Source organism: Eucyclogobius newberryi, unplaced genomic scaffold (genome assembly GCF_026437365.1).
Source record: "Eucyclogobius newberryi isolate DKJ021-1_F unplaced genomic scaffold, fEucNew1.0.hap1 SCAF_13, whole genome shotgun sequence".
In the NCBI taxonomy this organism is placed as follows: Eukaryota; Metazoa; Chordata; class Actinopteri; order Gobiiformes; family Gobiidae; genus Eucyclogobius; species Eucyclogobius newberryi.
The window spans coordinates 30,768,587-30,796,180 of record NW_027315757.1 but is presented as its reverse complement, the minus strand read 5'-3'; the positions used below and the strand labels follow the sequence as shown (position 1 = coordinate 30,796,180).

General features: G+C 40.0%; 2 protein-coding genes across 4 annotated transcripts; both read right to left on the bottom strand.

Annotated features, from left to right (window-relative positions):
• Positions 1 to 413: 413 nt before the first annotated feature.
• LOC140358555 (deoxyhypusine synthase-like) lies at positions 414 to 10,343 on the bottom strand. 2 transcript variants are annotated; one of them, XM_072443466.1, is made up of 9 exons: positions 10,143 to 10,343; positions 9,448 to 9,612; positions 9,206 to 9,327; positions 8,511 to 8,607; positions 8,350 to 8,436; positions 1,265 to 1,370; positions 1,093 to 1,196; positions 893 to 1,018; positions 414 to 537 (listed from the first exon to the last, which is right to left on the bottom strand). In XM_072443466.1, exons 1-9 carry the CDS (start codon positions 10,332 to 10,334, stop codon positions 451 to 453), a joined length of 1,086 nt encoding a protein of 361 aa, XP_072299567.1. In that variant the 5' UTR covers positions 10,335 to 10,343; the 3' UTR covers positions 414 to 450. The 2 variants fall into 2 exon arrangements, 1 of the variants encoding a protein (XP_072299567.1); XR_011926716.1 differs by having other exon boundaries at positions 442 to 537; positions 1,152 to 1,196.
• A 1,459-nt stretch (positions 10,344 to 11,802) lies between these two features.
• On the bottom strand, positions 11,803 to 20,751 carry LOC140358553 (transportin-2-like). Of its 2 annotated transcripts, XM_072443465.1 has the most exons (25): positions 20,633 to 20,751; positions 19,540 to 19,639; positions 19,380 to 19,455; positions 19,153 to 19,302; positions 18,863 to 18,969; positions 18,544 to 18,677; positions 18,280 to 18,361; positions 18,086 to 18,208; positions 17,880 to 17,998; positions 17,719 to 17,779; positions 17,468 to 17,636; positions 17,231 to 17,383; positions 16,485 to 16,710; positions 16,143 to 16,314; positions 15,962 to 16,048; positions 15,782 to 15,889; positions 15,538 to 15,696; positions 15,372 to 15,459; positions 15,193 to 15,291; positions 14,841 to 14,936; positions 14,696 to 14,771; positions 14,510 to 14,609; positions 14,366 to 14,440; positions 14,047 to 14,193; positions 11,803 to 13,875 (listed from the first exon to the last, which is right to left on the bottom strand). In XM_072443465.1, the coding sequence occupies exons 2-24, from the start codon at positions 19,636 to 19,638 to the stop codon at positions 14,086 to 14,088; spliced, it is 2,667 nt and encodes an 888-aa protein (XP_072299566.1). In that variant the 5' UTR covers position 19,639; positions 20,633 to 20,751; the 3' UTR covers positions 11,803 to 13,875; positions 14,047 to 14,085. The 2 variants fall into 2 exon arrangements, with proteins under 2 accessions (XP_072299566.1, XP_072299565.1); XM_072443464.1 differs by having other exon boundaries at positions 14,696 to 14,936.
• Positions 20,752 to 27,594: the final 6,843 nt, after the last annotated feature.

Here is a 27,594-nt window from a genome sequence, read left to right as displayed (position 1 = left end):
AACAGTTACAAACTTGAAATAAAAAAAGAGTACCAAATCACACATTATAAATCACCATCAAAACTTCTATTGTTCATTTACATATGTGTTTTTAGACCAATGTTAAGACCCAAATAGCTGCAGAGCTGAAATACAACAATGTCAGTTCTTTTCTGTATATTTGTGCATGCTTTTGGCTTTTGTGTTAGTCCAACTTGTGAGGGAAGCTGGACAAATAAAAAGGTTTTGGCTGTAAGACTTTGAAACATAACTCAAGTTTTCCTGCATGAACTAAACCTTTTTCAATCAACTGTTCAAAAATATCCGGTCTATCCTTAAGTAACACCAACCCCAACAATTTGTTACTTTTTCCTCAGAAGCATGGAAATATATACATTTGGAGCCGTTTGAGCCACAACATGTCAGTGAGTCTCCACACTTGCACTATAAGGTGTTTCTATAGTTTAAAAGTCAAACAACTAAATTTGCAGTCTTGTCCTGGACCGCGAAAGTCTCTGCAACCAACAAGGGAAATACAAGGGTGGCATCAGCGAATACCTATGAGGGGACAGACAAAAAAATGTAAACATGAATTAACTGATATGAAAAAAAAATGTAAGGGGTGCCCAAACTTGTTTTCCTCAGTGGGCTAAAATGTATACAAATTAGGTCCAAACCTACTTGTGTTGCATTTAGAGGTCTATCTGCAAAGAATATATGTCTTTAATTAGTGTGTTTTACAAGAATAGACTGGTTTAGGTTTTTTTTTTGCATCATTTCAGCCCAAACTGTAATCAAAATAGACACCGGTACTCTTTATAAATCCTAGCAAGTCTTCCTGGGCCAAATCAGAATCCCTGCAGGGCCACTTTGGGCACCCCCGAGTTGTTAATTTATTGCAACAAAATAATACCTTGACTGGGTGGGCGTTGGGGTTGATTTTACCCCAGGACACAGCCTCATCAGGAGCTGCTCCTGAATCACAGCCGTCAAACTCCTGAGCTGTGTTCACGTAGACGGCGTAGTCCGCTCCAGTCCTCTGCAGCAACAAGACACATTTTGTTTCCCAAACTCATCAATAGCCTCAGTGTAGAAAGTTTAATGTATACTCACCCAAGCATTAGCATTTAAAATGTGGTGTTTTGCAACTCCTCCGCCAAGAGCAATAATACCAGTGTTGTTGGCAGCCAGAGTGAGGTTGTTTAGTTTTGTAATATCTTTAATGATGAAAGGAAATGCTGTTAAATTGATAGACCTATCAAATATCACGAAATGTTTCGGTTACCTTCGATTATATCCAAATTAAGGCCTTGATTCTTACGGGAGAACAAGTAAAACATGTCTCCAATAGCACCATCAGTCAGAGCGGGACTAAACACAGGGATGTTATTCTATAAAACAATTGGTTCATTTAATTATCTTGTCTAGACAAGAAATAATGAAATAATAAAATTAATAATTGAACAATGACCACTTATATATGACATTTTATCTAAACGTGCACCGCCAGTATTACAGAATAACATTTTAAAAGTTGTTTTGAAGGTATGGTGCTACTACCCCCATTACTAACCCAGGCTTGTATAATTGTGCCCATGGTTAGAAAACAAAATTAATAAAAGTCTCAAAAACGATTTAACTAATAAACTACTATTTATTTGAGAGTGAGATCTCAATTATACATTTGAAGATGAAGTATGTTTGTTTTGTTTTTTTATATAAAAGAAGAGTGTTCAATAAATATTTCAATGAGGCAAGGCAAGTTTATTTGTAGAGCACATTTCATACACAAGGCAATTCAAAGTGCTTCACACAGCAGGAAAAATGCATTCAAATCACAAAGAAATTAGAGAAATACAATAAAATTAACTAAATTAAAAATTATCAATCCAACTGATTTTCTAAACTAATAAAATCACAAACATACGACGGCGTACAAGGGCCAACTAAGGGGAAAAAATGCGCTGCACTACGAGAATAAAGTCATTAATTAATGAGAAAAAAGACGTTAATTAATGAGAAAAAAGTCGAAGTCAGAAAAAAGTCGTAAATTAACGACATCAAACTCATTAAATAACGAGAAAAAAGTCATTAAATAACGAGAAAAAAGTAATTAATTAATGAGAAAAAAGTCGTAGTTTAGGCGCCGATTCAAAGTGACGTGAGCAGTTCACTTTCAGCCCCAGGTCAGGACGCACAAGAACGGGCTTGGATGAGTTGACAGTTTAGAACTACATAAAAGCCTGAAATAGATGTTAAAGTGTTTCCTGACCTTTAAAACGATGTCTTACGTGTGTTTATTACAAGACAAGACACTGCGTTTAGCAGCACCTTTCCTGTTCCGCATCATTCACAAACTGTTGGATAAAGGCTTTACTTTCTCCATGATGGACCCGTAATGCACCAGGGCTCAAACAGCAGCCGTGCTCCTAAACATCCGTCTGCGCTTCCTCTCAGCTCCTGACGCCCAGATCGTGTTTGGCACAGCCTAAAAGCGATATGTTTTACACACACGCATCATCCATACATCATCCATACATCATCCAGATGCATCGTCCATACATCGTCCATACATCATGGCATGAGCTCCAACACACGCGAGCACCAACACTGGAGTACGTCATGTTACAGGTCCAGGACCTGACATGTGGCACTGCACCGGGGAAATGATTGTTTGTAATGTCGAAAAGACCCGCATAATAAAGATCGACATCTATTGTGGGCTTTTGTATTCACTTTTAACCAAGCGCCATTTGCGTCCTGGTGGTGGTGTGTTTGTGTAATGAAGACTCCACAGATGGATTGGACTCAGAGCAGATCAGCTTCAGAGCTTTAAACATACAAAACACAGCGCAACTGGACTGTACCATTATGTAACACTGAGGGGGGGAGCACGTAACATGGTGCTAAGATAAGATAAGATATTCCTTTATTGTCCCACATGGGGAAATTTCATTGGTGCAACGCAGGTAGATACAGAGGTAGATACAGAAGAACAGATCACTTATAGGAAGTCTGAAAAACACTTTCAGTAGAAGATCTCCTATAAATAAATAAAAACTCCCATAGACAAATAAATAAATAAATACCATTGCATGTGATCCCGACAGTAATTGCACATGAATATGTGTCACGACGGCACATAGATTGCACATGAATTTCACAGTAATTGCACATATGACAAAATTGCACATCAGTATTAGGTTAGGTCAGTATTGCGAGTGTTCAGTACTAACAGTTTTTGTTATAAAGTCTGAAAGTGAACCGAGTATCTTCCTTTATAGTCTTTAAATTATGAGATTTTTCTCGTTATTTAATGAGAAAAAAAGGCATTAATTAATGACTTTTTTCTCGTTAATTAACGAGAAAAAAGTCATTAATTAATGACTTTATTCTCGTAGTGCCCCGCATTTTTATTTTTTTGGTTGGCCCTTATACTCCGTCGTACAAACAAAAGAGAAGAGTGCAAAGATAAAAATTAACTACAATAAAATTAACTAAATTAAAAATGATCAATCCAACTGATTTTCTAAACTAATAAAATCACAGACAAAAGGGAAGAGTGCAAAGAAAAAATCCCTTCAGTCATATGCGCAGCTAAACAAAACAGTTTTTAGCTTAGATTTGAACATTGTCAGAGTAGAAGCCTGTCTCACATCTTCAGGAAGACTGTTCCAGATTTTAGCTGCATAAAACTGAAACGCAGATTCCCCATGTTTTGTCCTGACTCTGGGCACCAGCAGGAGGCCGGTCCCTGAGGTCCTCAGAGTCCGAGATGGTTCATATGGCACTAACATATCCAAGATGTACTTTGGTGCTAGGCCATGGAGAGACTTGTACACAAGCAGAGCTGCTTTAAAGTCTATTCTCTGAGCCACAGGGAGCCAGTGCAGAGACCTGAGAACAGGACTAATGTGCTCATACTTCCTGGTTCTAGTCAGGACCCGAGCAGCAGCGTTCTGGATGTACTGCAGCTGTTTTACAACTCGTTTGGAGAGGCCAGTGAGCAGGCCGTTACAGTAGTCTAATCTACTGGAGACAAACGCGTGGATAAGTCTCTCTAAATCTGGTTTTGACACTATATTTTTGATTTTGGCAATGTTTTTTAGATGGTAAAAAGCTGCTGATGTTATTGATTTGACGTGGCTATTAAAGTTCAAGTCTGAGTCCATTATTACCCCCAGATTTCTAATTTGGTTTGTAGGTTTTAGAGCGAGACTCTGGAGGTGACCGCTAACACTTTCTCTTTGTTTCTGTGGGCCAAAAACGATTATTTCAGTCTTGTCTGAGTTCAGCTGGAGAAAGTTGTTTTGCATCCACAAACTGATCTGTTGGAGGCAGTGACAGAGTGAATCTACTGGTCCATAGTCACCTGCCGATAGTGAAACATAGATCTGAGTGTCGTCTGTATAATTGTGATAGGACACATTTTCACTGCGTATCAACTGACCCAACGGCAGCATGTAGAGGTTGAACAGAAGGGGACCCAGGACTGACCCTTGGGGCACTCCACAGGTCAGGGTCATGTGGTCTGAGACACAGCTACCAATTTCAACAAAGTACTTCCTGTCTTCCAGATAGGACCTTAACCAGTTTAGGGCAGTGCCAGTGATGCCCACCCAGTCCTCTAGTCTCTGTAAGAGGATCCCATGATCGACAGTGTCAAAAGCAGCACTCAGATCTAACAGAATTAAGACTGAGGCTTTGCCCGTGTCAGTGTTCAGGCGGATGTCATTTGTCACCTTGACAAGAGCAGTCTCAGTGCTGTGATGAGGTCTAAAACCTGACTGAAAAACATCAAATGAGTTGTTTATTAAGAGGAAATCTGTGAGCTGTTGGTAAACAACCTTTTCAAGGACTTTGCCCCAAAATGGCAGATTAGAGATGGGCCGGTAATGACTCAGTACTGCGGCATCAAGACTGCTCTTCTTTAGGAGAGGCTTTATGACTGCAGTTTTCAAAGACATTGGGAATGTTCCAGATTGAAGCGACATGTTAACTATGTGAGTGAGTGGTGCTAACAAACTGTTCAGCACAGACTTTAGACATTTGGTGGGTAACACATCAAGGCAGCATGTAGATGAACTCAGACTGGTGATGATCTCATGGACATTTTGTCAGTTACTGGTGCAAAGTGAGTTAGCTCTAAGTGTCTTGGTGGTTTTAGGGTAATTTTTTGCATTGTGGGATTTATAGCATTTTTAATGCCCTGAACTTTGTCATTAAAGAATAATGCAAACTCATTACACTTGGATGTGGAAATGAGTTCTAACGGCAGCTGAGCTGGAGGGTTTGTTAATCTGTTTACTGTGGCAAACAGGACACTCGAGTTGTTACTGCAGCTTCCAATTATTTCAGAATAATATCTTTCCCTAGTTCTACATAAGATTAGGTTGTACATGTTCAGCTTTTCTTTGTAAATCTCTTTTTGAACCCGGAGCTTTGACTTGCGCCATTTCCGTTCGGCCCTGCGGCACTCCCTTTTCTGTGCCCTGACCGAATCATCATTTCTCCACGGCGCCTTCTGCTTATTTTTAACCATTTTAGCCTTTATAGGGGCGATGGTGTCCAGAACATTCAAAACACTAGATGTAACAGAGTTCAACAAATCATTTACATTAGAACATGAGACATTTTCAAAGTTTATCATTTCCATAAACAGTGCACCTGTGCCATCACTTATGTGTCTCCTCTGAACAACTGCAGGACCAACCGGAGGTTGGGGAGAAACAGACAGGTCAAAGAAGACACAGAAATGATCAGACAGAGCAACATCGATCACATTAACATTTGAAATATTTACCCCCTTTGTAATTATGAGATCTAGAGTGTGTCCTTTGCTGTGGGTGGGGCCTCTCACATGCTGAGTAAGACTGAAGGTTTCAAGGACAGCATCAAGCTCTTTAGCGTTTCTGTCACAAATATTATCAACATGCACATTGAAATCACCTGTAATGACCAAACCATCAAAGTCTGTGCATATGACTGAAAGCATCTCAGTAAAATCATCAATAAAACTTTGGCAGTGCTGGGGAGGCTTGTATAAAACAATGAAGAGAATGGATGGAGACCGTTTTAGCTCCATTTTAAAGGATACATACTCAAATGATGAAAACACCCCAAAAGACAACCTGCGGGTAATTATTTCATCTCTAAAGACAGCACAGACTCCACCCCCTTTTTTGTTTTCTCGTGTTTCAGATTCAAACTTAAAGTTGGGTGGAGCAGATTCTATCAGAACTACATTTCCTGTGTTTTTGTCAAGCCATGTTTCAGTTAAAAACATAAAATCAAGATTATAAGAAGAAATAAAATTATTAATTAAGAGAGATTTGTTACATAAGGATCTGACATTTAGCACAGCAAGTTTCAGACTAGTTTCAGTGAGACTGGGCTTTATCTTTTCACAGGGAATATGAATCACATTTCTCAGATTGGGCCTGACTCGCATTTTGTTTTTCCATCTCTGTGATGATGTGACTACAGAAATAGCACTAGGGGGGGCTCTTTTTACATAGGGCCCCGGGTTGGTTTGATTTTTAATGTGACAATAAGTCCCGGCAACGCTGAGACCCAGTGCATCCTAGCTATGGGAGATACCAGGTGAGAGGCGAGGGGGGATGGGTGGTGGGGCTTTTGTTGGTGTAGTCGGCTTGTGCAGGGAAGAGTTGATAAGTATTGGCATAGCCCTTGCTATATTGGGCGTGAGTGGAGCCATCTTAATGCCTGATTTGATCAGACTTTCAAAATGGCTGGGAAGGCCCATGGGTGAGAGTGGAGATGAGAAGGAGAATGATGAATCTTTAGTGGGAGTAGATGTTGCAGGGGGAACCCAGGGCTGGTGTGAAGGCAGGGGCGATGACAGGGATGTTGTTGGGCTTGTCACAGATGGGTCCAAGGCCTTTGAAGATTGTTCCTTTGCTGGAGGCGGTGGAGGTGAATGTGGAGCAGCTGGAGCTGAATCCTTTGCTGGTGGTGGTGGAGCAGCTGCTGATGAATCCTTTGGTGGAGGCTGAGGTTGTGGTGCTTTTGATGTTGAAACATTGGCTCGGTCTCTGGCTGATGGAGCAGGAATTCTTCTCTCATTCCTCTCTTCTCTAACTATCTGCTCAGGACCCTGTCCAGGCCCAGTCCAATGCCTCAGAGCGTGGAGCAGGTTCTCTGTCAGCACCCTCACTCCACCTCTGCATAGGTGGGGGCCATTTCTCTTAAACAGGTCCTCTCGTTTCCAGAATAGATAGAAGTTCTCAATATAGTGTAGTCCTCTCGGGGAACACTCTTTGGACAGCCATGTGTTCAGCTGAAGAAGCTGGCTAAACTTGTTTATCCTCCTGTCGATGTTTGGAAGAGGTCCACTTATGAATGTTTTGATTTCCATTTTATCAAGCACGTCGAATAACTTCAAGAAGTCTTTTTTCAAAACTTCAGTCTGTTCCCGCCGCATGTCCACTGCACCCACGTGCACAATCAGCTGTTTAGCTCCTCCATGCTTAGCCATAATATTTGGAAGGAGTGACGTTATCTCAGAAACAGTGGCGCTTGGAAAAGAATGTGTGTTTATCTTTTCATGCGTCACGTGACTTATCGCGCCGTCCCCAACTAAAACAATCTGCATGACCTTGGCTCCTGGCACAGATCCTCCTTGCTGTATTTTGGCCACGTCATCTTTCCTTTTTTCATTTAATTCCATCTCTGAAAGTGGTAAAAATCTGTTGGTGAGCTGTATTTTAGGTGACTTCACGTTATCTTTGTATCGTTTAGGCTTTGCTCCAAGTTTGTTCCAAGAAACAGCCTGGTCTTTCTGGTTTTTAGACAGTTTTGGAAACGACACAGAGTCACTGCGGTTTAGGTTGAAAGTAGCAGTTTTTCTTGTAAAAAGTGTGCTCTTCTTACCGTCGGTTGACACAGGAATGGTATCGTGAAGAACTTTTTCAGATTCCAAAACAAATATCCGCGTTTTCAGCTCATTAATTTCTTGTTGATATTTCCGACAGCGTTCACAGTCTTTCTCCCTTCTTCTCACGGACATGTCGCTGGCGTCAGATATGTCGTTAGAACTGGAAAAATCCTTGGTTTACTTGAAAAAGTCTAAAGCAAAAATGTTTGGAAGACAAAAACTGATTAAAAAGCAAAATAAATAAGGAAAGCAGCGATAGCAAGCGGAGCGAGCAAAAAAGCGTGTGCGCTCTTCGGAAGCAGGATCTTCAATGAGTAAAAAATATATCTTTCAAAACTGAATGTAACTAGCACTGGCATAACTTGGTCAAATACTACACATGGCGGGCACATAACACTGTGATGTACTTGGATGCAGAGCATATTTGTCGCCAACTTCACCAGTTCACTTTACGCAATTAATAACACAATCACCTTGTAGGCCCAGTAGTATACAGAGTCTGGATTGTTGATTTCTTTGCCTAGACGATGAATCATCTTTGAGGGTGTCCACTTAACTCCCTAAATGTGCCAAATGAAAATGTCATATTATCTAGTGGAAGAGACTATTTACAAAGAGAGGCTGGGGAACATACCAGATTGTTCTGCTCAAATAACATCTGATTTAGGACTGGCATAATCCACTTCTCCAACTTTTGATAGTTATACTCTGGCATCAGGGTGTTCCCAGTCCTGTCCACAAAATAAACACCAAGTGTTTGAAAAACATTTCATACAAAACATAACACAGATAACATGTGTTCAAATCAAATATTGATTTAACTGATAACAGTTGTAATGTTGATCTTATCCTCATTATGAAAACATTGTATGTCACTAAAAGCAGTTGGAAATAATTCTAAAATGCCTCGCTCTCTGATCTGAATGGTCACTACCTGAAGCCCAGCTCCAGCACCAATCATGAATCAATGCTAGTGCAGCCTCTGCAGCCTGGAATTCATGACATTGTAAGCTTTAAAATGAGTGCTTATCACTATTAGAAGAAAAATATGTTATATTTGAACTAACAAGATAACATGCCGTACTTTCATAGCAGCCTATGTTTAGTTAAATCAAAACTAAAATTTAAATTAATTAAAATAACAAGCTAATTTTAGGACTAAATAAAGAAAATCAAGTGGAGCCCCTTGGCATTACTTGAGATATTTTATTCCTAGTGATAAATAAATATTGTGTAAACCAATATGATACTGATATGATCGAGCCCTAATATCCATTCAGTGCAGTGTAGTCAACCTGTTTAGGCCCTTTACCTGTTTAGGCCCTTTACCTGTTTAGGCCCTTCTTGTGCAACTCTTTGCCGGATGCCCTGAAATCTCCAAGGTAAATGGGAGCCAGACATTTGATAAGGTCTTCTTCAATTCCTCCTGCTGTGGTCACAAGGATGTCCACCTGAAAAGGAACAACTTTGTCTGCATTACTCCTGGTCCCAGATTGTGTGTAATTCATTCAATCAGTGTGAGTATATCAGAGTATCAGAGTATATTTCATGTAAATATCAATAACATGTACCATTCGGTGCTGTACAAGGTAGCAGATGGTCTCTCTGATGCCACTGGTGATCAGGTTGGAGGTGTAGCTCAGGAAGATGGTGCAGCTCCTCAAACAGGGGCAGAGGGTGGGTTCTTCTTCTACTCTACCATTCGCTCTCTTAACAGGCTCTTGGCGCTTCCTTATCTGGGAGCAAAAGACATTGCTAGTAAAATATTCCGGAATTTAGCATCATCATTTCTAAAACAGTGTCCAAATGACTATCTTTGAATCCTTTTCTATCCAAGGCATTCAATATTACATAGACCTGAGAAAATCTATGTACCCCATCTTCATTGTTCTGATGTTTGGAGAAAAAAACCCTCTATTGATGTTTTTTCTAATTATTATTTAAATTTTGATAATGCAAATCAGAATCAGAATCAGAAAGGATTTATTGCCATTGTCAATGAACAAAGTTCACAAACATAAGAACTTGCTTTGGTGATTTGGTGCAACAACGATGAACAATAATGAAAAACAAAATATAGAATTAAATAGGGCATGTATTGAAGAAAAAATGTTACATGATTGAATGTACTGTATATCCCTTATGCAAGTTACTTATTGCCATATAAACATTTGACAGGCCGGCTTAAAATACAGTAGGGTTGTAATGTGTCTAATCCTACCACTCCCAGCCTACTGCTACTACGATGTCTCAATTCAGGTCTCACCATGTTGTTGATCTCATTGACTGCGAGACCAAAGTGTGTGGCTTGGAAGCCTGTGTTGTAGTAGGACTGGAGCAGGGCTTTGTGGTCTACTCCCAGGTTAAAGTCATAGCCTCTGATCTGAGGGGTCTCCTGTGGGACAGGGTCACACTTACGGTACACATCTCCATCACGATAATGATTATGGTGTTCCATTTTGTTTGAAAATCTAAACAAAACATACATTTTATTAATTGCACAATAACCTAGTGACTCTCACAAGTCTAAATATGAATCACTGTTAATTGCCTTTCTTATTTAAGATTCCTATCATTAAGAAATTACTCAGCCAACGGTCAATACATTTCAAATTGATGTAAATACAGAAATTATTACCTGATATATAGTAGGCAGCAGTCCTCCAAAGTCCGTTCTGGGGATGTTACTCTTTCAGGTCCCCACAGAGTGTAAGGCAGGCATCCTTCTCAAGCTCGGTATAAATAGTTAATGAGCAGAATGTAGTCCAACTGGCTTTCCAACCTTTTTCAAATTTGAGATTAGGTGGAAGCAGCTTTAATACGTCCAATAACTTTAGTCCACATCTTTAAAGTTCTGGATCAGCAGCAAAAAATAAACTTAATAGTGCAGTAGGTATTTTTCAAAATCAAACACTTTCCAATTGGAGTTGGAAAGAATGTAATTAATAAGTTTTTGAAATAAGTCCGTCATCTGTATAAAACAATAACTATGGCGTTTAAAATCAATCACAGCTCATTTCTCTATTTTTAATGTATTAATATTATTGCCACCTTTATGTTATCAAGCTGAAATTGATTTAGTTATTTCTGCATTTCAAAAAGTCAAGTCCAGAAATCTACGTTTTTGTATTGATTATGGAAATATGAGAAGTGCATAGAGGTTAGAGAAGAGGCCACTGTTGAAAAGCACAGATGCCCGTGACCTCTAGTGTTACTGCAGCTATCAGCACATGGGCTTTTCACTTATCAACAGCACCAGAAATGCAACCCAACACCACCTTATGCAATGAGAAACCCATACCTCGCAACACTAACTTTGTTCTACCCGTTTCAGGCCACTGTCATCTACAATCCATGGTTGACACCTGAAGTCCAAAAGGGTCATTTATAGTGTGACTGGTGTTGAGAAGAACCATATCAGAATCAGAAAAGGTTTAATGCCATTGCTAATAAAATGAATTCACAGGAACAGGAAATTGCTTTGGTGCAGCATAAAACAATGAACAATAATAAAACAACCTATATAAAATTAAAAGGGAATGCATTAAAGAAAAACAATTTAAATCTGCAATAGGTTAAAAAAAAAGGCTATGTACAAAAAATTCACAGGCAAGTTGAATAGTCAAATCGGGCAATTGAGACTTGATAACAGCCTAGACCTTTTTCTGCAGTTCATAAATGCTGAAATGAAATCTGACATGGAAACAAAACTGCAATCACAGCAATGTTCTTGAAACAAAGGTTTAAGACACCTTGTAGTCTGCCATCTAGTTCTCGTGTTGAGTCATTGCATATATTAGGTAATTTAGAGGCAATTCTAATGAACAGAAGTAGCAAAACTATAGGTTTCCTGGTCTAAGATGATATGCAACCCAGAAAGGGTAGCTATAACAAAGCATTTACCCATGGAGTCAAACACAAAGAACTCAAGATGATATAAAACACTTTATTCTCTCCTATTCACAAAGAATTAAATAAAAAGGGATACATCAGACAACATCCCACCTGCAGCACAGTCAAGCTAAGAAATAGTACATGCTAGCCTTGATATCAAACAGAAATGGATTGGTTAAGCAAATTTGTCATCAAGGTATGCACCAAGCATAGTAGCTTTAGTGTGACTACATTAATTGTAGAAAATTCTAATGGTCCATTTAAAAAAAATGAAATTGTGCCTCGTTTGCACTCAAATGACCAAAATAAATAAAACATTAAAAAAAATATTATGGACAAAAGTTAAAATTTAAAGTCTTATCAGTGATGAGCTACCCCTGGTCTGAGCTTCGCCCTGGAGCACATGCAAAGACAACACTGGAGACAGAGCCACTGAAGCATTAACTTCAGACAGGTAAATATCTAGATTGCTAAAATGATTAATGCACAACTTCCAAAAGGCAAAGGGATGCCAAGGCCTATCTTATAAAAAGGTCTATAGTGGTAACCTACAGTCCTTAGATGAGCTCCTCGACAAAGTGGAAACGTTGATACTCTTCAGTTGAACTGGTATTAAAGTACATCTAAGTACACACCTTAATTTTGTATTAAAACATCTAAAGGCAAACAGCCAAAGTACTTCAATTACAGTCATCCACTATGGACAATGTCAGGTAAAGCTGGATATAGACCACAGCGTTTAGTGATCCTGTTCACATTTGTGGCATCATACACAGTTTTAACGGATGAGTATATGGCATCTGCAAACACTTCTCCAGCAGTGCATTACATTGCCATAGTAGACAAAGCTCTTAGGTAGGACCCTCTAGAAGAACCTACAAATTGATTGAAGAAAAATATAGCATGCCACGTTCAAAGTCCTGGTAGCGGAACAAAAACAGATATAACGAGCTTGATCTGCACAGATCTCATATCGAGTCCTTTCTTAATAAAGCTATATTTAACTCATTGTGTAAGTTACATTAGAAAACTATGAGGGCTCATGTCATATCTCTAGCCATTTACCATTGCTTATTATAAGGCTTTGTCATTAACAATCCTAAATTCACTTATCAAAAACTTAATCTAAAAAATTAGCATTTATAACTCTTGCAGTTTAATTCAAAATGTCTTACAAAATAAAAAGTGCATTTATCAGAATGAACCAATTAATTCTTGGTGATGTCTAATCACGGTCATTACATTTAGTAAATACTAGAAAAACGAAGTAGCAGCAGCATTAGGGTTCTCCACTTGCCTACAGTATATTCAATGATCAAATGAATATTCTTGTAAAAATTATATCTATCCTGATCAACCTGTTTAAAACTATAAAACACTATATTCCTTTAAATTAGAATTAACTATAGAATCCCCACAATGACAAACTCCTAATAGATCATCTCAATACTGAGCAGATAGACATTCAAACATGCAATAATTTGGTGATCATAAACCATGCAGAACAGTAGTACTGCAATGGACAGAAAAATCTAAAACAAGAAAAGGGTGCAAAGTAAACTTGGCTAAGTGACTGTAGAGATTCATATGCACAACATATGGTTTGGCTGTTACATTGTCAAGAATGACACCAGCACTATCACAACGTAAAAGCACATCATGTCCCCAGGTCACACCCCGGTCAATCTACTGATTACAGGCAATATTTGGAACTAAAGTCCTATTGCTGATTCAGAATTTCTCGTATAGTCTACCAACCCCCCCCCAGGGGTCATCATCTAGCATAAACAGAATGATTTAGCTAAGGTAGCTTGTAACCAGACCCTTTACCCTCATGATTTAAAACCTTTATGGTGTGGTTTGCTAACGTCACTTAGCTATGCTTTAGCAAGGCATTCAATCCGAGGTATATGTACTGTAGATCCCCATGTACCCTCCCTCATCCTCCACCCCCCACCCACAGAAAAACAGGGCGCGCACAGGGGTGGGAAGTAGTATGACATCCACTGAGAGGACAGTCTAGGCCAGCCCCATCCCTTTAGCTCATGTATCTCCGATGACATAGCTCGTGCAATGGAGTTGCTGTAATCCTCCCCCACAAAAACCTGCAAAAACAGTGCATGTATTATAAATCTGTTAAGACACAGAATTTATTTATATCAAAATACATGGATCAGAAAATTGTTTTGGGAATAAAATGTATCATTTCATATCAATGAGCTTGGATCATCATCACTTCCAAATAGTAATTCAAGTGTTTTCTCTGTGTTACATACCTAGCAGTTCAGTGTCCGTTTTGGACTCAGGGGAACAGGTTAGACACCATAACAGGCCGAAAGACGTTCCTTTAATAAAGGAGGGAACTGTTCTGAAAACTGCTGCCAATTTTCCTCCCCAACTTGATCCTTGAAGCCATGAAGAATCTTTAAAATCAGAGAAAAAGTTAGAATTGACCAATAAAACATCGGAAAACTGCAGCAAACACACCCACACATCAGAGGAACCATGTCTACAAGCTTAAGTCAGATTTCGAATGTCTAATGGAACAATCATCACAGTGTGGTAAAACTATAATAATTTTGACACATATCTTACCTTATAAAACATGTCTCTCAAGTCATCCTTAGGGGTTACCCAAGATGCTACAGCATCACAAAAGAAGATGAAGTCCTAAGGGAAATAATTACAATGAAGGACCAAAATAACTAATTAAGCAATAATTCACATAAAGAAGCACACCTGCACAACTCCACCTGGGTTGACTCCTATCATGACACAAATCCCTCTAAAGGCAGAGTCTTTTTCCTCATTATCTCTGATATTTCTCAGTGATGAACACCTGAAAAGGAAACAGATACAGCAATTTATTTAGTCTTAAATTCAGAAGGAAGGCAGTCACATTTTCTACATATACAAGTGACTTACCATGGTCTAATGAACTGGGGCAGCTGTGGAGCTACTTCCTGAGGGCAAACATAACCCAGTCTACCGATTGTAATGGCTACACAAAAGATTAGACTATATATTAAAAGCACATTCTCAGTGACACATGAACCACTTTTAAATGTACCTGTGTTTTCCAAGAGAGTCTTGGGTGTGTTGGGCCTATTGATGATTTCCACCAGGTGTGGCAGAACCATACCCACATAAGGCTGCATCTCTGTACCTGGAAATAAAGAAAATGCTTTGGGCATGTCCACCTTCAGTAGTCTTAAATCGCCATTCGCCTGACCAGTTCATCCACTGATCTGGTCTTATGCAAAATCAACTATTATACATTTCAATACATTCTGGTTTATGGATCAGAAAATAGGAACAAATTGTTTCATTTTATGTCAATGAGCTGGGTTTGTCATCATTTCCATACACAGAATATTGTTTTTATTACATGCATGTATACATATACACACACACACACTCACCCATTTGTATCGAGATCTCCCCGATGGCCCAAGTGGCATTGTTGCAGACCGAAATAAACTCTGGGTTTAGGTTAAGACCCAATATGGGCATAAACTCAGCTAAAATGTAGAGAAAATGGGATTTAACATATCTTTGCACAATATACAGTAAAGCTAGCTATTGCAGCGCTCTGACTCACCAATGCATGGCTTAACATGGGGGAAGCAGGCCTTGGTCAAGTCACCAAGAAGAGCGAAAGAACTTTGTCGCACCTCAGGCATAGTATCCTGGGTGGAAAAAAAACAAGCACATCACAATCTATACATCCTTTGCACAAGTTACAGGAAAAAGGGCAGATTTCATACCTGCATGCATTGAAAAAGTAGAGTCATTATGTTGGAACGGGCCACCAGCTGGTCCACATGGGACCCCAGACCCTCTGCCAAACCACTCAGGAGATCAAGGGCCACAATCATGAAGTCTTTGTCTGGAGCCTCATATTGGTCGGGATGCTGGCTGTACATCTGATAGTCACAACATCAATCAGTGATGCTCATATCTGTAACGCGTTATAGTTCGGATTTTTTACTGATAAGTCATATTGTTTACCATTGCCTGAGCTAGTGTCTTCTGTACAAGCGTAACACAGCGCTGATACACAGGTTCACAATAAGGGAGAAAACCACTCTGCAGGGCTGTAGCCACTGAGGACAAGCACTTTGAAAAAGGGGAAAAACACATTTAGTAAAAAAGCAACTGAGCAAAAAAATAAAACAAATAAATACTTACTTCTAGAAGCGGGAAAAGATCCTTGTCCTCATCCTTAAGCTCATTCCATTTGGCAATGAGTGGGGGCATAAGTTTTTGAATGTACTCCTGGTTTTGGAGAGCACAGAATTATATTAAAAAAAAAAAAAAAAAAATTGATAATGCATCCATATATCACACTTGTAATAGTTTTGCAACTCACTTCTTGATTAAGGTGGTGACCCACGGAGTCGGCCAAAGTCCCAATAGCGTCGTACAGGATAAGGAGGTTCTTATGTTGGTATTTCCCAAAGGCAAATACCAAAGTGTCCAGGATGAAGCCGAGGTACGGCACCAATTCTGTACATGCCTCCTCTTCCAATGTAGCGAATGCACTTAGACAAAATAGAACTGTTAGCCTGGAGTACTGTCAGTTTGTGCCTGAATGTATTAAATCAATTAAGTGGATCAGGCAGAATTAGGAACAAAGTGTATCATTGTAAGTCAATGAGCTGGGTGTGTCATCATGTCCAAGACAAAAAATAAAAAATAAATCATTCCTCACCTGCATGCCGCCTCCTGCACCCTCTTGTTGCCATCAAGGATTCGTTTCAGGAGTTCTGTCATAAGGGGTTTGAGGTAGGAGTCGGGGGGCTGCGAGACCACCCAATGTGCATAGCGACTCAGAGTCCAGCAAGCAATAGAGCGCACTAGGGCTTTCTTGTCACAAAGACACTGGATGAGGTGAGGGATGAGCTCTGGCAGGTATTGCACCATGCCCTGCATGCAGCCTGAATATATGAGAGAGCCATTAGTTTACTTTGAGACAACAAAAAGGTATTTAGACAAAACATTGCATTACACTCTTGTTGCCATCTGGATCAGAAAACTAGGAACAAATTGTATCACTTTATATCAATGAGCTGGGTTTCTCATCATTTCCAGACAGACACAGAATGTGAAATTAATGACTAAATTGATTGTTGGCCACAGAACTCTGCTTTGCTCTAGTTGAGTCAAACTTTAGTCCCCGTTTTATCTTAAATTTTGTTCAGTTAATTTTGGTTGTAATTGTCATTACAGTGTCTACACGCAAAGAGAACAGCGAGTAGGCCTTTGTAATCCAAGTCTACAGAGAACTGGTCAAAACAGCAAATGACTACCACCTAAGCCATGTTCACATCATTACATTTTAGAACACCAGTTTAAGTTGCGTGGATCAGTTAATCCGTTTTCCTGGTGTAAATGTAAATGTTTAGATTGTACATGGCCCCGTGTATATGTGGAATGAATGAAACGTTTTAGTATCACCTTCAGCTATAGCTCCAAGCACTAGAATGCCAGACTCCTTGACAACCCAGTCTGGGTGGAAAAGCAGGCCTTTCAAGAGTGGCAGGAGGTGAGGGAGAAGTTCATCACGAAAGACATTAGCCAGTACATCTAACGCTGCAGCGGAACACTTCCCTTTAATAAAAAGGGCATGGTTAAAAAATATAATCATGTTTAATGTAATTAAAGTCTATAAAACATAATAAAAAGGGCACCAACTTAGGTTCCAGTCAGACAATGTATCATCGTCGTCATCGTCGTCATCTATGTCTTCGTCTTCCTCAGCATCACCACCTTCATGCTGTAGAGTGACAGTGCGCGACTTATGGAAACGAGGCTTGATGTCCTGCTCACTGTCTGGTACCGCTTCATCCTCCTCTACATCCCCCTGAAAAGATGTGCATTCAAATATGGAATTAGGTTAGACAATATAAATAAAAAATATTTGCTCAATGACTCAACCGGCTCACCTTCAGTAGTATGATGTCAATTTCTGAATATTTCATTCCGTTAACCAAAATGGGTGTTAATCTGGTATAGCACAAGAATCAATATCATGCAAAAGTCCTTGATTTTGCGTTATACGGCGAAATCATAACTTTGTGGTGACCAAATCAAAAAGGTGACTTACTGCACCAAATGGCCAGAGAGGACTTCCTTACAGATGGGCTGCTCTGCCAGTGTTAGCCAAAACTCGCATGCCTCCAGAGACACATTCTCATCGGGGTCCTGGGTGCGCTGCAGCATGTACTGAACAACACAGGACAAAATATACAAACGTAAATTATTAGTACTGACATTTTTTGTGATCAGTACAGTAAACACGTTCAACTTTACCTGGATTATACTGTGCATGTGAGGGATGAGACGGTCAACACGGACTTCCAGTAGCATGACAAGGGCGCGACAAACGTTTTTCCTAACTTCACAGTCCTCATCTGCTGCCAGCGCAAACAGGCTCTAAAATTGAGAGTTGATGCTATTCACTAAATGTCAACGTTATGTCAACTAAATCGGCAGAAGAAACCTACTTCAATAAAAGTGTCAATATGGTCCATCAAGGCTTGAGCTCGTCCAATGATGAACTGGTTCACACAGGCTATGGCATGGGATCTACAGAGAAAATGTTTGTCAACTTAAAACTGTATTACCATGTTCAGATCAGGACTTTCAAAAGTGAAAACTGGCTCAGACAGTATGAATACTAACACCTTCACAAACAATCAGTGTCTAGGTTTAATCATTACCAGATTTGATTATGGGGAGAAAGAACTAAGAATGTTTGGAGGGTAGACCTGATTTTGGGGCTGCAGTGCTTGAAGAATTGTAGAAATTTGGGAATCATGATATTGAGTGGTCTGTTAAGAGCATCACTGTCCAGCAGCTCAGACGAGTCCTCACAGATCTTCTGCAGTGCTCCAAACGAGCCCTGAGACACGGACATACACAGAAAGTCTGTCAAATGAAACGCAAACACAGAGACAGAAGAGAACGAGACTGAATCAGACTTAACAATTACAGAGCGCCATAAATTATCACGTCAATTTTTTCAATCTAAAAATAGTGTCTCTTCTCACTAGGAGGCAAGTAAAAAGACCTTAAGCAGAGGCTGACCTCGCATGTGTTGTAATCTTCGGAGTTAAGCAAGTTGCAGAGCTGCGGTAGGAGCTCTGGCCATGTTTGCAGTTCCCCCTTTGAAGCGATAGTTGTGATAAGTATACCTGGGCGCAGAGAATTTGTGTTATTACAGAAAAGAAACCAAACTTCTTTTGACTTTTATACAAATTGGATCAGACAGTATGAATACGAACACCTTCACATGCAATCAGGTATAAATGATGCATCAGCTCCAGAAACACCACCACAAATGTAGTGTAGCTTGTATAAATGACATAACTGCTTACCAATCGTGGCACGAATGAGCGGCGAAGGGTCCCCAATATTGTTGAGGCATTCCTTCTTGATGAAGTCTGCCACCGTTGGGGGGAAGTTCTGGAAGTGGGCTTTGACATTGTTCTTTAGAATAAGACCGCTCAAAGAACGTGTTGGCTCATCTGTAAAGACAAATCAAAATATTTTAACCATTATCATATACATTGAAATGAGTGTGCCGGCCGTTCTTACAACTCACCTTCAGATTTTAAACGAGTGAGAACAAAGATAAGATAATTGTTAAAGTCAGGAAACTGGTTGAGTTGTTCGAGTTTCTGAAATATTAATTAAGGACACATTTTACTTTGATGCAACAAAATAAAACATTCTGCAAGCTTGTTGGACAGCTCTTTGCGTACTTGTTGGACAGCTCTTTGCGTGGCGGTGTTGGGAGACTGAGAGTCCTTGAGCAGCTGGAGGACCTGCTGAAGTCCCTGCTCATCTGGCTGCCACTCCATCCTGAGGAAAAACAGCAATGACAGAATAAGTCATTTGATAAGTCTTGATAAAATGCCACTCTAACAGTTAATGTGAGAAATGTAGTTTAAACGTTACCAACGCCTTAATGAGTATCGAAAATGACAAATAAGGACTTGAGCAGCTACAATCTCTGACCTAGTTTTACATTAATTTTATATATTTATACAGGAACACCCAATGAGGAAAGATATTTCATGGGTATCCTGTTGAATACAATACAAGATTAATCTAACGCAGGATATCCAAATAAAAAAAAATTGTATAGTTTAATCGCTTTGAGTTGATCCTGCCTCCACTGCTCACGGCCATTACAGGGAAATACTGTTGCTTTCATTCAAATGTATGTTTGCACAAAAGGCCGACACGTGGGCCGGGGACCGTGCGCCACCTTTCCAGGCTGGAAAACGACGTCAGGAAGTTAGCAGCGTAGCCGCGCCACTTTAAAAACCTCATCGATTGTTCAGTTCTTGGGAGTAGAAGCTATGATCGCTTTGCATATCACGCACAACACGTTCAAGTAATTACATAGACTGTCGAGAGTTTATGTACACACTTGACCTCCCACACAGTTGTTGACGAGGCTCAGGCCTTGTCCTCAAAAGCATTTCCACACTGGGCGCTCACAACGTGCCGGTTTTGAATTTAAATAAAAGCAAAAAAAACAATCTATATCCATCTTTGTTAAACTACACGCGTCCATTTGCTCCAAAATAAATGACTCAATGTATCAGCTAAAAAAAGACAAGCGAAATCTGCGTTACCACCACGTGTAACAAACTCGGAACACACCAAAGCTAAACTGACGCGCTTGGAGGATAGCAATGCTAATGCTACGTAGCCTCCACGCGAAGGCTAAATAAAGCAATCGTGCCACGAGAGACATCGCCAACTGCACTATTCTTGCAGAGTGAAAGATTATTCACGTGACAAAATCATGTCTTACAGTCTCAAGGGCGATAAAACAATACCTACAATGACAACGTCAAATCGACAGATGAGAACTGGGCCGCTCCTTCAGTGATTCGTAGCGGTTCTTCAAATGAGCCTCAAGCACGCGCAGGCGGAACTGGCCTTTTGGGGCTTCCGTTCAGCCTCAACTGATCTGTCCCCTGTCCACGCGAGATTATTCAAGTTCTCGGAAAGAACTGGAATTAACCAAGGATTTTGTAATTATCCTTTAGGCGCAATGTAGTGGCCATATTATGGAAAAACAACTCTTGTGAATTTTCCCCCATGCTATAATGGAGTTTCCTCATCATTAACTTCGCATAAACGTTGTGATTTGATTGATTAATTGACGCTTGTTTGAATAATTCTGTTTGGTCCCGCAAGAGTGCTCAGAACAAATCTGTTTTCACCTACCCCCTATACCCACCCACTGCTCTGTACTTGCTTGGGATTATATCGATTACAGGCTACATAAACAGACTCCTGGTAAACAGTGTAGGGTTAAAAACAAGCCCCGAGAGGACAAGATGGCGGTGCGGCTCATTGGCGCATGTCTAAAAAAAACCTCTTTCTTCCGCATTACATCCTGAATGGGGGCTTAGCTCCTCCCACCGTTGTGACGACATCGCCATCGCGCTGTGGCGACGGGAGCGAGCACGTCGACAGCAGATTGCGTGCAAGACTGAAAACTGCGCGGACTTTTGGAATATGTCGATTGTTATATTGATCTATAAATATAAATATGTCAGGTTATAAAGGTCTGATATTCAAGAGAATCATAACAAGTGTTAAGATAAAAAGTCCGTTTTATTGACAACAAATTACATTGCCCATTTGGAGGCGCTAATATCGTCCAGAACATTTTCTGTATTGTTTTTGGTTTGGATGTTTAAATGTTATTAACTTTTCAGTTATTCATGTACATTATATACATTTAATATATATATCATATATATAATATAATATAATATAATATAATATAATATATATATATATATATATATATATTATATTATATAAATTATATAAAGGAATATCTTATCTTATCTTATCTTATATATATATATATATATATATATATATATATATATATATATATATATATATATATATATATATATATATATATATATATACATATAATTTGGCCTATATGCACTGATTTCTTGTCATTTTTTACAGTGCGAATTATATCAAATGCAAAGAAATGAAAAACATAATCATCAATCTGTTACATAATGGATATGAAATATTTAATTGTATTCAATTTTCTTGTGTGTTATTCTTTTTTGTATCATGTCAATCTTTGATCAATGCAAATCACATATGTTTATTAATTTGTTTAATAAGAATAATGAACATGTATGAACTTCTGTTGAATAAATGTAAATCTGATTATAGTTACATCTGTAATTTGATCTGCAGTCCTAAAGCAGGAAACAAAACAATACAACATGCAAACAGAAGGTTAATACAACACAAGGAAATCATCACACGTCTGATTTGATTTTAGCCACAGTTTGAGTTGAGTTTTAAAGCTACAATGTGGGATTCCCTTATTAAGGGGAGTCTTGTTGGAGTTTTGTACTTTGTACTGTTAATAAATAATAATAATAATAATAATAACAATAAATAAAACCGCAAGCGGCAATGATCGGCCCTCGCTACGCCGCCGCCACGCCGCAAGAGGAGGGGGCGGTAACGCGCCCCAATTGTCCTTTTATTACGCCTACTGCTGAATCTGTGACGCTGTCACATCTTCTCCCCTTTGTTTTACCATCAAAAAGCAATTTTATTTTGAATTCTTGGCAAAATGTGCGGCTTTGCCGCACAGACACCGTGACTCTTTGAATAAAAATGTGGATAACTTTTGATGGTCCACCCCTGAAGATGAGTCTCACCAAATTTCAGGTTAATAGGGCTGACGCCCTAAGAGGAGTTTGTGAAAGTCTAAAGTGTAAACATGTTCTGGCGATTTCCCCATTGGAATAACATGGAAGGTTTCGGTCATCGTTACGGCAACGCCATAACAATTATGACATGGGTCTCATTGACTTTTTTGATGGGGATTCTAAAATTGAGTTGTGTGTCAAATTTCATATAATTTCGCAAAACTAAACATTTAACCTCTATATAAAATCTGTAGGGGGCGCTGTGGCGCCAAATTAATTTATTTCACTTCAAGTAGGTTTAGGGCAAAGAGTTTAACAACTGATTCTAATTTGACGCAATTGGGACTTTATCTGCTCAAACGGCAGAAATGTAAAATTTGGGAGATTTCTGAAATTCTTGCTACAGTTTGCGGCTTCGCCGCACAGAGACCGTGACAGGTATCAATGTAATTTGGATAACTTTTGATGTCCCACTCCTCAGTAGCATTTTCACCAAATTTCAGCTTTTTAGGGCCAACGCCCTGGGAGGAGTTCGTAAAAGTACGACGTTTGGAAAAACTCCGAAGTCATGTTTAGCCATTTTTGAAGCAATATGGCCGACATTTGGTTGGGCGGACGGCGTTGCCGTAATAATATTTTTTACTTCTCTTGTCACCATCTACCTCTGCGCCAAATTTCATGATTCTACGATCAGATTTTTTTTGGGTCATTTCCCATCTCTCAATGCATTTTTGGTACATTTGGGGGCGCTGACGCGCCAATTTTTTTATTTTAGAAAAGGAAAATAGCCAGAATGTAGAGAGGCACGATTTTTAGAGGTGTGCAAATTTTTGTGACTTTTCGTCAATGTTCACCGGGTGAAAAATAGGGGGGTTGGTCCCGAGAAGAAAGAAAGAAGAAAGAAGAATTAAAGCCGCAAGCGGCATCCAACGGCCCTCGCAGACCGCCGGCCTTCCGACTCTGCTCTCTGCATTTTACAGAGATGGCGCTAACGCAATTGTCTAAGAACTAAGACAGCGACACATTGGACATGTACAATGCTGTGCTTAACCAGTGCAAATGAACACAAATGTTGGTCAAATGTGCAGCTCCAGCGCACAGAGACCGTGACACTTGGAATAAAAATATGGATAACTTTTGATGCTCCGCTTGTGTAGATTATTTTCCCCAAATATGAGCTTGATCGAGCTATTGCCCACAGAGGAGTTCATTAAAGTGTGAAGCATAAATGTGAACATTTCAAGGATTTGGCGTTTTTCCCATTTGTGACATATATTTGCGGCTCTACCGCACAGAGACCCTAGTACTTAAAATCAAAATATGCATAACTTTTGATGCCCCGCTTGTGTAGATGATTCTCCCCAAATATGAACTTGATCGGATAATCGCCCTAGGAGGAGTTTGTTAAAGTGTGAAGTGTAAAAATGTGGTCATTTGAGAGATTTTGCGGTTTCCCCATAGGGATAACATGGGATGTTTCTGTCATCGCTACGGCTACGCTTTACCAAATATGACTTTGGCTCCCATACTTTTATTTTGGGGATGGCAAATGAGAATTGTGTGCAAAATGTCATGTCATTTGGAAAAACTCTTGTTTATAGGCCACTCTGAAGGCCAAATAGTCCAAATTCTGCGAAAAGTTTGCGGCTCAGCTGCACAGAGACCGTAAATGTTATCCATTAAATTTGAATAACTTTAGATGCCCCACTTGTCTAGAGGAGGTACACCGATTTTGAGATTGGTGGGCCAAACGCACTAGGAGGAGTTTGTTAAAGTGTGAAGCGTAAATGTGAACATTTCAAGGATTTGGCGTTTTTCCCATTTCCGACATATATTTGCAGCTCCACGGCACAGAGACCGTACCACTTAAAATGAAAATATGGATATCTTTTGATGCCCCGTTTGTGTAGATGATTTTCCCCAAATATGAGTTTGATCGGACAATCGCCCTAGGAGGAGTTTGTTAAAGTGTGAAGTGTAAAAATGTGGTGATTTGAGCGATTTTGCGATTTTCCCATAAGGATAACATGGGATGTTTCTGTCATCGCTACGGTTACGCCGTACAAAATATGACTTTGGCTCTCATACTTGTATGATCAGGATGGAAAATTAGAATTTTGTTCAAAATATCATGTCATTTGGAAAAAACTCTATTGTTTATAGGCCACTCTGAAGGCCAAATAGTCAGAATTCTGGGAAACGTTTGCGGCTCCGTCGCACAGAGACCGTAAAAGCTATCCTTAAAATTTGGATAACTTTAGATGCCCCACTTGTCTAGGGGACGTACACCGATTTTGAGGTTGGTGGGCAAAACGCACTAGGAGGACTTCGTTAAAGTGTAAAACATAAAAATGTGGATATTTGAGAGATTTTGCGGTTTTCCCATAGGGATAACATGGGAGGTTTCTGTCATCGCTACGACTACGCCGTAAAAATTAAGGCATTTGTCTGATTGGCTTTTTTGATCGGGATGGCAAAATAGAATTTTGGGTAAAGTTTAGAACATTTTGGTAAAACTAATTTTTGACCTTCAATGTTAATTTAAAGGTCACTCTGTAGGGGGCGCTATCGTGCCCATTTCAATTTTGTCATCATAAACTGGTCCAAACTAGAAAGTTTAACAACTGATTCAAATATGGTCCTAATCGGACTCGTTTTGATCAAATGGGAGCAATTTTTAGATTAGCAATAAGTGGTCCAACTTTGCGATTTGCCGATTTTGAAGTTGGTGGGCAAAACGCCCTAGGAGGAGTTCGTCAAAGTTTGACGTGAACAAAATGGCTAACTCAGCTTGTTTTCATTTTCAAAGGAAGATGGCGGGCATAGGGTAAGTCTGGGGGCGTGGCCACAATGATATATTTTTTTTGTCCTCACGAGAGGAATGCGTGTCCTGAATTTCGTAGCTCTACGACAAAGTTGACCTCGGGGCGTCTCCCATAGGCGCAATGTATTTTGACTTTTGTCGGTGGCGCTGTCGCGCCATTTTTTGACGAAAAAAAAAAGGGCCCAGAAAAAATCAAATTTTTCGCCGATTCTGAATTTTGGGCAAAGTTTGGTGAGTTTTTGAGCATGTTCAGGGGGTCAAATTAGAGCTCAAAGCGCAGAAGAAGAACAATAAAAAAAATAAAAATAATAATATTTTTAGCAAAAACAATATAGCCGTTTCCACTATAACAACAAATGATACATCGTTTGAAAGCTCTAAGCCTTCCCGATGCCGCCATGGGCTGGAATCATCATTACGAGCGCTTACGCGCTCGTCACTCCCTATTCCGTCGGGATGCCCCGCCCACTCCCCATAGACTTCCATTGATTTGAGCAGATACAAGCATGGCCCATGCCTGCGGCATGGATTCTCGCGTACGGGACGATGCCAGGAGGGTTTTTGGAGGAATGCAGCGCTTCGCGCTGCTGTTGTCAACAATGAGTGAATGGGCTACGCCCATTCACTAATTGTTGACTATTTCTGTCATAGCAGGAGTAAGTATGCATGATCCATGCCTTCGGCATAGGCTAGTTCACTGTACTTGCCAGGGGCGACGGGGTATCAAACGTCTGCCTTTGGCAGCGTTGCGGGAGCAATAGGCCCTCCGCCCTGCTGGGGCTCGGGCCTAATAATATTCCGATGCGAAAACAATGTTTCCCATTTTTCAAATATCATAAACTATACATTTTCGGAAAGCGCTCGTGCTTTCCTACCTCATGGTGTGGGTCCCTGGTCCCTGGTCACGGGTACTTTCGTTAATTTTGAGTGGGCTCCGCCCACTTTGTGTTTTTGGCCCTCTAAACAGTAATAATGTTCAATTTTTGCATTACATGCTTATATGCACGGAACATGCAAGAGATGGGGAACGTATTCGTGAGGGGGCGACGGTACCCACCAAACATGCGGGCTGCGTTGCTGAAAGTGCGCACTGCATGCGCACTTTCACGGCCTTACGGGACTAATAGGCCTCTCGCCAGCTTGTGGCGCTCGGGCCTAAATATAGCCGCATACTGCTGAATCTGTGATGCCAAATTTAAGGTTAATAGGGCTAACGCCCTGGGAGGAGTTTGTGAAAGTCTAAAGTGTAAACATTTTCTGGCGATTTCCCTATCGGAATAACATGGGAGGTTTTGGTCATCGCTACGGCAAAATCATAACAATTATGACATGGGTCTCATTGACTTTTTTGATGGGGATGCCAAAATTGAGTTGTGTGTCAAATTTCATAAAATTTCGCAAAACTAAACATTTAACCTCCATATAAAATCTGTAGGGGGCGCTGTGGTGCCAAATTAATTTATTTCACTTCAAGTACGTTTAGCGCAAAGAGTTTAACAACTGATTCTAATTGGACGCAATTCGGACTTTATCTGCGCAAACGGCAGAAATGTCAAATTTGGGAGATTTCTGAAATTCTAGCTAAAGTTTGCGGCTTCGCCGCACAGAGACCGTGACAGGTATCAATGTAATTTGAATAACTTTTGATGTACCCCTCAGTAGCATTTTCACCAAATTTCAGCTTTTTAGGGCCAACGCCCTGGGAGGAGTTCGTAAAAGTACGACGTTTGGAAAAACTCCCGAGTCCTGCTTAGCCATTTTTGAACCAATATGGCCGACATTTGGTTGGGTGGACGGCGTTTCCGTAATAATATTTTTTACTTCTCTTGTCACCATCTACCTCTGCGCCAAATTTCATGATTCTACGATCAGATTTTTTTTGGGTCATTTCCTATCTCTCAATGCATTTTTGGTACATTTGGGGGCGCTGACGCGCCAATTTTTTTATTTTAAAAAAGGGAAATAGCCAGAATGTAGAGAGGCACGATTTTTAGAGGTGTGCAAATTGTTTTGACTTTTCGTCAATGTTCACTGGGTGAAAAATAGGGGGGTTGGTCCCGAGAAGAAAGAAAGAAAGAAGAAGAAGAAGAAAGAAAGAATAATATTCCGATGCGAAAACAATGTTTCCCATTATTCAAATATCATAAACTATACATTTTCGGAGAGCGCTTTCCTACCTCATGGTGTGGGTCCCTGGTCACTGACGGGTACTTTCGTTAATTTTGAGTGGGCTCCGCCCACTTTGTGATTTTGGCCCTCTATACAGTAAT

Coding starts and splice junctions, on each gene's coding strand:
- LOC140358555 (XM_072443466.1), bottom strand. CDS start 10,334: ATGGAACACCATAATCATTATCGTGATGGAGATGTGTACCGTAAGTGT. Junction 1,197..1,264: donor TAATTTGGATATAATCGAAG/GTAACCGAAACA, acceptor TCATCATTAAAG/ATATTACAAAACTAAACAAC. Junction 538..892: donor CCAACGCCCACCCAGTCAAG/GTATTATTTTGT, acceptor GTCCCCTCATAG/GTATTCGCTGATGCCACCCT.
- LOC140358553 (XM_072443464.1), bottom strand. CDS start 19,638: ATGGAGTGGCAGCCAGATGAGCAGGGACTTCAGCAGGTCCTCCAGCTG. Junction 16,315..16,484: donor GTGCAGGAGGCGGCATGCAG/GTGAGGAATGAT, acceptor ATTTTGTCTAAG/TGCATTCGCTACATTGGAAG. Junction 15,292..15,371: donor CCATGTTAAGCCATGCATTG/GTGAGTCAGAGC, acceptor TCTACATTTTAG/CTGAGTTTATGCCCATATTG.